The 13043-nt window shown below is 36.9% G+C and overlaps 1 protein-coding gene across 9 annotated transcripts in view; it reads right to left on the bottom strand.

Moving 5' to 3' along the window:
* The window catches only part of CACNB2 (calcium voltage-gated channel auxiliary subunit beta 2), a gene marked incomplete at both ends in the record, with an annotated part of 255148 nt that overhangs the window by 34598 nt on the left and 207507 nt on the right, over positions 1–13043 (bottom strand). For all 9 annotated transcript variants that reach the window (XM_080610494.1, XM_080610496.1, XM_080610493.1 and 6 more), the window contains 2 exons: positions 257–393; positions 4463–4585. In XM_080610494.1, the coding sequence (XP_080466620.1) occupies positions 257–393; positions 4463–4585 (260 nt within the window). The remainder of the gene's footprint in view (positions 1–256; positions 394–4462; positions 4586–13043) is intronic.

Genomic DNA, 13043 nt, shown 5'->3' with positions numbered 1-13043 from the left:
TGTACTAACTGCAGTGCATATTTGCAAATATTTTATGAAAATAAAATTGAATAGTAGCCACTGCAGAACACCACAGACTACCAATCTAAATATCTACCTTCTTTCTCAAATGGTAATTACATTACTTATATAAATAAATATTACTTCCTTCACTGGTTCAATTACAATAATTTAATAGAAGTATAGCATACACAGCATTAAATTCCAAGTTGTGCCACAGTCAATGCTACTATTTTTAATGATTTGTCATTATTACCTGGAGTAGAATTTTCCTTGTTTTGCCTTTTGTTCATGCTGAAGCCTCATGTTTTCTAGTTTGACTGGGCTTGGTATGAATCCAATTTCACAGCCTTCTTTTACCAACCTTCCTATCCACCAGTCATTATTAAATTTCTACAGATAAAAAAGAAAAAAGTAATACATTAAGAAAATACAGTATTTGTCATTTTTGTTATTATTAATTTGCAGTTTATTGATTTTACATAATTCTTCCCTGCACTTAATCACTGTACTATGTTATTATGAAAATGAAGAATCATGGTAATATCCAAAAATATCTTAAAATAACGATACCTTGCAAATTATTAAATTGCCATAGTACTTAGCATAAACCTTCCTTCCCAGACTTCATGATTCTCCCTGGCTGTTATTTCCATCCATTTCCCCATCTTTATTTTTTTCTGCTTCACAGTTTTTTCCCCTCACACATGAAAGCTGCTTTTGCTCTCCCTTGATGTTTCTCCTTGGTGGACACCAGAGATTTCTTCTGATCTGCTTCTACCCACTGCAACAATTTTTACAGCTCTGTAATAATTTATTTTTCTTATTCCATTATATTGGATTCTCTATTTGAAGTAAAAAGTACTACTTCTCAAACTCCCCCGCTTCTCTGAACTCACTAAAATCCTCTGAAATACGACTACATCCTGCTGCTTATATATGCTTACTGCATACAGCTCATGTGATCTGCATCTTAAACGTACTATCGTAGATCCAGAAGGAATGGGTATATTTGTATAACTGAAAAACTCTTATGAGTATACAAATGCACTGAATTTCAGCTATATGAAACATGAGATAATGACTACTCTAATCACTATTTTTTCATACACAGCGTTTTTTGTTTTGCAGAGATCTGTAGAGCAGAACTATTCGCTTTTTCCTTTATTATTTATTCAATTTGGGGTTAGAATAGGCCAGTTATGTATGGCCTAGGAGTTCTAGGAGTTCCATGTGAACAGCCCTAAAATACGAATTTTTGATAGTTTGGATTATTTATGAAACTGTAAGAGAACATCTGAATGGGAAGAAAAGTTGCCCTCTTGAATCTGAAGCTATGAATGTATACATTATAGTGCATGTTTAATTATTTAATAAGTAGTTTTAACAGCTGTACAGTTAGGACTAAAACAGGTAAAATGTGTGGGCTCCCATAAAAAGGAATTATTTCACTAAGAATACAATGTTGGTGGATCAGTCATACACAACCTAAATTGCAGTATTATCTTTCATTTTGGCAACTATAGGAATGTGATGCTCGAAATGAACTTCAAGATATTTAGTTAACAAAAAATAAAGATTAAAATAAAGCCACTTTAAAGCTCCTAAAATATAAGGGTATCTATAACATTCATCCTGTGGGATGCCTTTATGAGTAAGAATAACAATATTTAAAAGGGAGCTAATCTGGAATAGCAGTTTCTCAAAGCTGTATTAGACAGAAACATATTATGAAAACCATAACCTTTCATCACAAAATGCTGACGAAGGCTATGCATATGTATTTAAAATATACTGCAGGATAATATAGGTGGAGGAAGACTATAGCAATTGAGCCAGTGGAGGTTGCCATTATATGGAACTGCTCTAGGGTATACATGAAGTCTGCAGAAGTAGCATCATTAACTTTGTAAAAGAAAGAGATAGATAACTAAAAACCACCACTAAATCAAAACATGGTCACTACTTCCTTACGCTGCCCTACAGTACAGCAGGCTACTTTGCAATCACATTAATCTTCTGCAATAGTGGATATCTTGGTAGCAAGGTGTCCAGCTCTCAAGGTGCAGGCTGGGGTGAGCAATTCTCTGTAATCCACCTGTTCTTGGAGTGCCATGGCTAAAGATTAATTAAATGCAAAGCTGAATTATGGCCATGCACCAAAGCCTCAAAAGATTCAGGAGCAACTATGGGGCAGTGCTTGTTTCTTCAAGCAGGAAGGAATCCTTCATCTTTATATGTACTGAACTTTAATGAATGCAACCTGACAACGAAAATAATCACCACAGTACTTTTCACCACTGCCCATGTACACTTTGAACTGAGGGGTTTTTTTGTTTCAGCGCTCTCAGCAGCACACTCCTCGTAGACAAGAACAGAACAACACTGATCCAGTGCGGCATTACTACGCAGGCCAAAATTACTGGAGATTACTTAGATTTCATTATTTCTAACACTACATTTTACAGTCAAGTATGCTTTTTTTTGCTTTTCATCTGAAGAAATAACTAAACTTTGGACATTTCAGTTCTCCCAGCATTAACTATAGGGAGCACCAAAATTACTGAAGGAGCAGTATCTGGTGGGATACAGCCCCGGAGAGTGAATAGGGCATGGCCACAGAAGATGGAGAGGGAGGATGCAGCTGTTCACAGAAGAGCTGCTGCGTGGGGCACCCTCCAGATGCAACAGCTGCTGCTGAACCCAGGACCAGAGAATCCAGGTCCAAATGTAAATCCTTGCAGGTCCCTTCCTACCTGGATCCTTTCTGCAACCCAGTTCTGACCTAGCACTGCCAGACGGTCAACTTTCCTTAACTACTTAGAGAGAAAAACAGGTATTTTTAAACGCAATTAGCACAGAGTGCCTGTTCTGTTACATCTGAAGCTGCAAGAATATTTGAATCTATTTTTCCATTCCTCGATGCTAGATGCAGTCACACACAATATAACAACTCAGCTGAGCTAAGCTTCCTTTCAAGGCATTTCTGAAGATCCAGAAAAGTTCAGGAAACTTTTTCTCCCTCATTTTCTCCCATACATATTTACATGTGAGTTTAAGTTTTGCTGGGAGGAAAAAGCATAAATTATAACAGAAGATCTGCTAACACTATATTTCTGGTTCATATGGAAACAGGGAAAACACTTGATGTGAAGTCTGAGATTACAACCTCATCTCAAATGCAGACAGAATAGATGACTATACAAAATCACTTATCTAACCAAACTGTGCTATATTTTCCAGTGCTCCCAGTCTCACCAAAAAATGCTGATGGTTTTCTTTTGACAGGACTCTGTACCTGCTCATCTCTACTTCTGTCACAACAGAAAGAATTTTTTTTGCACTAACAGAACACACATTTCCTTTACTACATACAATCTGAATCCAAATTAACCTTTTTTTGTGTGTGTGTGTGTGTATTTAACATATATGGAAAAAGATTATCATTAGTCATCAGTATGAAGGCACTAAAGTCTATTTCTTCTGTTTCCTTAGCCTCTGTACACCCATATTTCTACCTGTGTATTAGGAATGTTCACTGCTTCTGCAAAGCACCTGCACTAGCAGATTCATTGTGCATTATCATAACTACTGAGGGATTTTTCGATAATCTAAAATGGGGCAAACATATAACTTCAAATGCATGGCTAGGTTGTTCTCATCCTTAAGTTCTTAGTTCTTCTGCTATAAATGTCTATTTCCAGATGGGCTATTTTGTGACAAAACACAATGGAATGTGAACAGAAGCTGGGAAAACTTGTAAAATGAGGGAATCATTAAGAAGGGACCAGGGGGCTGCTATGGAGGGCCTCTATGGGAAAGTTACTATTTTATTTGCTTTATTTTTGCTTGTTTTTCAAGAAGCAGAGAATGTAAATGATTTCAGGTGTCTGAAACTGTAAAAATTGGATATTTTCAAAGTCAAACTACAGAAGAAATCCAATACAGCTTACAAAAAGTGCCTTTTTTGATGGTTTTTATCATCACGAAACATCACATCAGTTCTTCAATATGTAACTGTTTAAAAATACTGCCTGTGCCAGAGAAGTAACAACAATGAAAAAAAGGAGATCTGAGGATTTTGGGGTTGACTGAGATTCAGTCACACAAATAAGAGAACCAACCCTTAGCTGCTGAATCACAATGAACTCTCTTAGTATTAGAATGGTAAAATCCTGAAAAATTGTATCACTGAATGTGCAGATGTAGATTTCTAAAGCTCACAATAAACTATTTTTACTAAAGAAGAAACGCATTTGCTTTCCAAACTTCATTAATTTGATTGTAAGGATATTGTGCCATAGCTCTTATAAAAATGATATTTCAAAGAATATTCGGTTCCTTATTTCATAGCATTTGCATAGTGCAATGTGAAGCGTTATCTTAATGTTAAGAAATAGTAGCACTATTACTCAGATAGACCCTTAAAGTGATATTCATTTACTTATCTAGTTTTACTTACTTCTTTAACATGAAGAAAATCTTTAGCCTCAAATGAGATGGCCATGCCTGGGACTGGAACATCATCATCGTGAGCTGCACTGTACCCAACATTTGTCCGAACTGCAAATGCAACTGGTTTTGTCTGCAAAACAAAGGATAAACGGCGTGAAGATTTTCCTCGGAAACACATATGTATATGCACATGTACACACAGACCATGATTTATGCAAGTTATCTTTTTAAAATCATAAAAATTACAGAGAATGCTCAAAGCATCCATGTAGAACATCATGTTTACTTACCTCAGTTGTTTAATATCAACATGTTTGGCAGAATATGAGACCTTTTTCTAGCTACTAGCACTCTAGAGTAAGTTTGGAGTAAGTCAAACCAGTAATTAGAAATCATAAAGCAGTTGGCAATTCATACATTATGTTCTGCTGCCACACTTGCCTAGAGCTATGGAGGGGCACATCCCAGCCCCCAGACAGTCTTCAGGGAAATCACAAATTAGGAGAAGCAGTGCCAGGAGCTTCCAGTGACTCTTAAAGCAAGACATCTCACTGCAGAGCCATTCTGAGAATAAAGTAATGTGCCCTCAGATTGTCAGCTCATTACCAAATACCAATGACACAGAAATTTACTAGTTCCCATAATTCATTCTATGACCTATAGTGGCAGTTGATAGCAATGAGTTACAGGATTTTCATGAGCTTTACTTTCAAGCAGCAGGTGCAGGAAGAGTCAGCAGGCCCCCGGTCCCACAACTGCTCTCCACCCTCCACAACTCCTCCTTCCAAGCTCCGCTGATGCTGAATACACCTTTCTACAGTTAAGCAGTTAGTAAAAGCTGCTCAGCCCAGCCTACAGCTGCAGAGGGCTTCCTCTTCTCAGAATGCAGTAGAACAACCTTTATTCTGGTTTATTCTACGCCAAACAACACCTTCAGCTTGCTTTCCTGACAGAGGATCCCTGGGACCCACTATTGTCCTACCCCAGGCTAAACTTTTAGCCCACCCCAAAATCTTCCACACTGCTGTTATAATTTAGTCTGAAGGCCCTGCACATTACGGCTTGTAAAATATTTTTAAAGATGGGAACTGAGTCTCAGGGTTGCTCACGAGGTACTGTGGAAGGCGTGACATAACTTAGCATCTTAAAATGTACTAAAACTTCTACCAGACAACAATTTTAGCTTTATTAGTTGGTATCCATCATCACTTCAGCTTGGCTAAAAATACGGCATTTTGCTCAGATGACAAGCAAAAAAATTGTCTCATTTCCTATGTAAGGAACTGCTTCCACTTATTCTCAAAAAAGAGACTATGAAAAGCATCCCCTACTTCATGACAGCAAACTTGAACACCTGAAACCAAAAATCATGCTATATTTTTCTGATTACTAAAAATCCCTGCCTGCTCCATCCAGACTTACTCTGACAACCTGCATAGTGCTAGGGGAGAAAAATCGGCCACTTTAAAATACATGATAAAATAATGAGGGAGATGAATAAATAATTCTAAAGACAGTACCATGCTACCTGGCCTGGAAAGGACAGTTGGAAATAAAGGGAGAGTAAGTTCCCTGTTGCTTAATTTAGGTCTAATGTGCTGTAAAAGCCATGGGGTTCCAATAAAGCAGATTTTAAAACTCCTTAAGTAGGCCTATATTTGAATGAATTACCACAGTCAAACAATTTACATCTCAGTGCACATTCTAGGAAGGCTTTTTAATTTAGGAGGAGAAACAATGAGCTCTTTCGTAACAGCGGGGTTGAGAGAGTCTCTGTAGCCAGAAGTGAAAGAGCCAGTTTTAACAGAAATAAATTTTGGGAGGGGATTGCAGAATGGGCTTCATGTTTATGTGGTATTCTGTATCTAAATACGTATTTGTATGAAGAGACAATCAGGAAATTACTGGAGAAGGACATTATCATGTCTGTTCTTTCTTCCAGAATTAGTGGAAAAATCTTAAGAGAGGTCGGGTAGAAGAAAGGGTGGGTAGAAGGACTCTGAAGACTGAAACAGTACCATTTTAACAGACACTTACTTAAACTGGAAAGCCTATGACACACTAAAAAATTAAATGCAACTGAATATAGTTATGGGTTGAAATCACACATCCCAAGAGTTCAATGTATTTCTTGGTATTTAGCCAGAATCAGAATATTGCAAATAGTTGATTGCTTTTCTTTTCAGGTCACCTGAACGGGAATAATATATTAACAAAGAGGAGTGCTATGTGAAATGCAGTAATAAAATAGATAGACAAATTTTTTAAAGCGTCTTTACTTTCAACAAGGAAAATCCTATTGCTATGGGAACATGCTGGAGATGTTACTCAATAAATATAGGTGGTATAAACAACATGATTGTATTTGCACTATGCAACGAAAAAAAAAGTTCAAATCAGGAACAGTATTTAAAAAAAACACAGATGTACCTGGTAAGTGGATCAAATTCATCCATTAACAGGGAAAATATGTAGAAATATATGTATAACAAAGGAGCTGGTTTAGATGAGTTTAGCGGACATTCTTATTTACTACCATCCTATGTTAGAAAATGATAGACACATTTTTCTTTTAGAAATATGAAAAACACAATAAAAAACCCCAATAGCTAGCTGAACTCATTGTGTTGGGTGTGTTTCTCATACCTGGAACTTTTCCGGTGTGCTGCAAAAGGAGTTGAGGCACCTGAGAGAATTTTCTGGACTCCAGTATGAAAGAAAGGTATGCCCCTTACTAAGCCCGTGGTAAGTTAAGCTTGTCATTACACAGATGAACTGTTAGAAGGGCATCAAGATATGCTTATGCATTCATGATTACATATCTAAAACTGGGCATTTATGAAAATGGCCATCCAAAAAATAAAATCTGGTGATTCCTCCACAACAATTTAAAAACCTTGCAGTCTGAGTATGTCCACTTCTTAGCAGCTCAAATTTGTATCTTACTGAACTCTTCTACTATGCTTTCAGTTGTTACTAGCACTCAGCTACCCAACGCAAAAGACAGCAAACTATTACAGAATGCCAAAAAGAAAAAACATAGTCACACAGGCACTGAATTCAGTGATACAATGTATCTTCCTTAAAAGATAACAAATTACAGGGTTTTACTATTCATAAAAAACCCCACAGTTTTCCTGAATTTTAAAATTACAGACTAACAGAGTTGATGCTTTCTATGCTATTACTCATTTCAATACTGAAAAATACAGATATGAATAAGCATTAAATTGTCAAATCTAAACAATACTTCATCATTAAGTAGTACAGCATGGAATAAATCATTCATTGTTATTAAGAATGATCTTTTTGTAAAGCATAGTAAACTGTCATTGTAGAAATGAATCTCAGAACAAGAACGGAAATATTAAGGAACAACCTTTGCCAAACACTGATAAGGGGGATAATATGCTTGCTTATCCATTCTCACATTTGCTATATCCTCTAGTGAATATAAAAAACGCTCAACAGAGTATTGTGACTTACTCCTAATAGAATCAGTGGATGAAAGAATTTAGGCTGACTGAAGACTCTAAAATCTCTGCTGCACTGCAACAAACAGACATCTTCAGCAAGTAAATGCCCTTGACATACTTCTAAGAAATGATCTAGAATTTCCTATTAGAGGGCACACCTGACTGCCCAGGAAAAAGAGAATAATGGAAACTACCCCAGAAGTATCTTAACATGAAAGATAAGTAGTAGGTAAAAAAGCCTCTGTCATTTTCTGCAGTTGAAAAAATTACTGTAAAACTCTGAGTATTAAAAACAAAGCAGAACATTGATCTACAGATACTCACAGAAATTATGTGTCCCATTTTAGATACTTGTCATACTGGTAGAAAGGGAGACTGAAGTACCATGGGATTAGACTACAATAATTCGTCCAATTGATATTTAAAACTAATTATTTTATAAAAGTTACATGCTAAGCCTTTTTACATAAATAAATAATTCTGATGGTGTCATAGAACTGTCAAATTAACTACTTTTTCTTTTCTCGAACTACACTGCCTTGAACTAAAAAAAAAAAAACCCAAATAATCCAGCTGTTATGTAATTAGGGCCTTATGTAATTTTTTTTTCTTTACATATGCATATGTATATTTTAAAATATATCTAGCATCTGCTTGCATATCATCCAGTTCTAAAATTAGACTAGGTCAAAACAGTTAAGCACTTTCTGTTCGCTCTCTAAATCTCGTGAAAATGTGATGTCAGTTTAGCATTCAGTTAATCCACAGCCTGGACTGCATGGACAGATGTTCCCAGATGTTAAACAGTTTAACATTTCATCTCTCTCAAGAAAAACAATGTGCCTGAAAAAGTTCAGTTATCTTCAGAATGAACACATCCACTTCGTTTTCCCTTCTTCCTCTGTAAAAATACAACATTCAACAGACCAAATATCCCCACAAGGAGAACATTAACCAGACCATGGACACTACTATCATCTGTACCACTAGGGCAGCAGGGAACACACGCTGGAGTGGGGTTCTTCATGAAACAATTTCAGCTTCTGGTTTAAATTCAGATTATGAATCAATAAAACCTTATTCACCAATTGTTAAACCAACTCTGGCTGTACAGTTTTGGTAGCGGACATAAATTCAAACAGGAATAGGTAGACTTTACTTAATTTTCACTTTTTCCATCTGTTTCTACTTCTTCCTTTTGGTTCACAAGTTACATTCACTTTATACATCTTCATGCCAATCTTTCTTAATAAATTAATAGAATTTACAGTATTATTGTCCTCTACTACTTATGTTCCTTCCCCCTTGTTTTATCACTAACTTGTATGAAATGCATTACACCAACATTTGCACATTGTATCTGCCTCAGTCAATTTGTCAGTTGAAATGAGTTTGCACCTGCTTGGTTGAATTTGTATCCGAGAAATATTTCACCCAATAACAGAACAAAATAGTACCATCTGTTTTCTAGTAATGCACGTAAAACATGACAAAGCCCTTTCTTTCTTGTAACTTGTTTCAGATTTTTTATGCTGTTCCATAAACCCAGTGGATGCAGCCCCTGGGGATCCCAGACAATGAGGCAAATTTTCTAACACAGAATTTGCTCTCAGAACAGGTCATCTCCCTTACAGCCACTAATTTTGGGAATGTTGCTTGATAACTGAGGTATTTCTATTCCCCATCCATTACTAGAATGTAGAAAAACAGATTAGAGCATTCTCCAAAGCATTTTCATTTACACCTGAAGTTGCCCTATCTGAAGCAATGACTCTAGGGCTAAAGAAACACAAGCAAGGTTCAAGGCTGCCTTTACTTTCTTCAGCAGTAGTAGCCAATGAGGATTTACAGTCTCTGATCCATCTCATTTCTTACTTTGTTACATCATTCCCACAGTAGAGGTACACCGTATTTACACCAGTTTAAACAAAACTGAATGCTAATCTGAATGCATCTTTCATGAGGGCAATGCCAGCAAAGTCAAGAACTGACTCAGAGAATTACTTCAGTTACCATTTTGGCAAGTTGCTTGTCAAAGTCAGCATCTGTGGTGAAGTTTGAAACATTTGTCTCAAAGCACATCTCCTTCCTTACCACTTCTACATAAATGCTACGCACCCGTCATCACACCCACTTTTTACAGATGCCTGTAACCTTGTCCTGAAAGCAAGGAACTATTTTTCTCCAAAGTAATGAATATAATTGGTCTCTCTTTGAAACACTACCAGGTTCACTCTCCTGAAAATTTAAAACACCATACAGGGCTTTTTTTTCAGCTTAAGAAAGATGATACTACTGCTGAACTTTTCATTAGTGGTCTTGGTAGGGAGTAAATATGTTAGACAATGACCTACATTTGGTACTATTTCCACAGAGTAGCCCTGTACGTAATGAAACGGGGCTATAAGCAATATTAATACCTCACATAGGACAAAGATCAATAGCAATGTGATGGCCTGATACCTGCTGTCTTAAAATATGTCACTTTATTTTACTCTGCTGTTGAGACTAAGAGTCAAATACATAAGGCAAAAGCAGTTAAAACCTAGAAGTTTTACAGAATTAAGTGATTTTCATTATTATTTTACAGAAGTTTAAAATGATACTAAATATATACTGTCACAAAAGCACCTCAAGAACGCAAAAATAAAAATACTAAAAGAGCTTTACTATTTTTTATTCTGTACACTAATTTATACATCTGTTACACAAGAAACAAAAATAAAACCCACATGAGTACACAAGCAATTCATGTCCTAAATGCTGATTATTGCTGGAGCCTCATTACAGATCAGTAATTGACCAACCTCTAGCAATAGCATCTGCCCAGCAATCTCATTGCTGAGGAAGCAATGATAACTCATGGATGTCCAATAGAAAACTCGAGTATACCTGCTGTCACTAAAAGTAGAAATCAATACTATGACTTTCCAGCAAAGATTAGGCCTTCTTTTATTGGTGTGGGCGTACATATCAAACAAATCTGGTAGCAAGACAGAATTACAGAAGAATTGAGGTTGGAAAGGGCCTTTGGTGTCACCTAGTCCAATTCCTGGTCTGGTTACATCAGGCTGCTCAAGGCTGTGTCCAGGCATGTCTTGAGCACCTCCAAGGACAGACACTACAACCTCTCTGTGCATCCTGCTCCAATATTTGACCACTCTCATGGTAAAAAAAACATACAGGAACTATAGTTCACTCATACATCTATGGGGGAGGGGCCTTATCTATAACGGACAACAAATACTCGATATTATACTGCAGTATAGGAAAATGAAATGTTATTATAAGTAGAAATTGCCAATTTCCAGTTTTAACTGTAAGTGGTCTAAAAAGAGGAGGTTTTTTAACCACTAGGTCAAGGGCTTTGTGTGTGTGTGTGTGTGTGTGTGTGTGATATACTATTATTTCTGGTTAAGACTGCAGTTATATTACTTTCCCACAGCAGACAGCACTGCCCTCGTAACCGTCTAATGCCTGAGGCTTGTCTCGGATTAGTGCCTCCCTGTGCAAGGTGCTACACTCAGCACTTCCAACAACTGAAGGAGCTGAAATAAAAAGTATAGTGAGAGAACAAAACACAATAAACTTGTAGTTACTAATTAGCAGCCTAAGTACAACAGTGGTATAATGAAATTTAAACTCTTCTGAATTATTTAAGGCTATCAAAAGAAAGCATGGATGTCTCCTGAGGCATCTGGGAGAGAAGTGGTCAGCCAGAACAAGTAGTCCTGGAGCCAATTGTCATTACTGACTCAGGCACTGAGAAATTATTTGAGCTGAGTACATTTCAACATCTATTTCCAAAACTGAGGCAACGTGAACTATGCCCAGCCATCACCACCGCCTGCACGCTACCTTACCAAAGGCTGGCTCACCAAATTCTTGTCAAGGAAATATCACAACCACTGCTCTCCAGGGCCTGACACTAACATGCACCCTCCTGCAAGTTGCCAGCAAGGAGACATACTCATCACAAAAGCCACCACTGTGATAAGCCTTCCTTTTGGACTCTCTAAGCAGGTTGCAAGTGTCGCTGCCTGAACACTCAGCTATTAAAGATTAAGCATCATTTTCCTTAGGACTGAGACCCATTTGAGGTGAAATTTGCTGAGGAAATGTCTGAATCCTTTCAGTTTCTTGGTATACCTGATAGAGCAATGCCTGCTCTCAGTGGTAAAGGAGGACATTTAACACATCCAGCTGCTACAAAAGAGAGTCTGCCAGATCCATTTTTTCTTACACAACAGGTAGGTTTAAGAGATTTCTTTTTTTTATCCTCTTGAGATACTTTTGTTACTATTTTAGCTCATCTTCACACACAGCTTGAAAGTTATTTTTCCTACTTCCTTTTACGAAATCATATCTGAATAGAGTCACCAGTGTCGGTTTACATTCAGCTCAGGAGGCAGCAAAGACTGAAATAGCTTTAGTGACGCACAACTCAGCTTTCTCATATGAGTGGGGTCTTTTTTTATTAGAGCATAATGCCAAAACTCATCGGTGGCTGTGTGTTGTTTGCATGCCAGTGTGCCAGGAAGGTGGCTCTTCAGTACCACCCACTTGGGGAGTTAATGGGAACAACTGGAAACAGGCACAGCTGAAGAAGTCTGTTTGTGCTTATAGAAAACATGCTTATTCTGGCAGCAAAAGCCAGCAGATGAAAACTGTCATTTGCAACAAAAATACTGTGTTGGGATTTCAAATTCTTTTTTTCTATGTCAGAGTGAGGACATTTTATGCTTATGAAACATTTTAAGCTTATGAGACAGCATTTTAGGAGATTTTAACTTTTTGGCTAAATTGAGGTTCACATAGATAAAAGATCTGCAGTAACATTTTCAGGCTGTTCACAAACAAATATTATCCAGGAAAAGCATAAAAGCATGTTGTGACACAGTAAGCTAAAGTAAACACTAAATAAATAAACAATGCAATGGTTGGCTAAAAATGTAAATACTATTAACAAAAGCTCCTGAAAAAAGCAATATAATTGAAAATGTTTCTTAATTCATTATTATGCATGCAAGTTTTTTTGCTAGTTCCAACATTTAAATGATTTTGCATTTCATTCTTTTCAATTGGATCAGAAAGTCTCTATGATTGCTACAG

The sequence above is a fragment of the Psittacula echo genome (assembly GCF_963264785.1).
Source record: "Psittacula echo genome assembly, chromosome: 2".
NCBI lineage: Eukaryota > Metazoa > Chordata > Aves > Psittaciformes > Psittacidae > Psittacula > Psittacula echo.
This window is presented reverse-complemented; position numbering and strand designations above follow the sequence as displayed.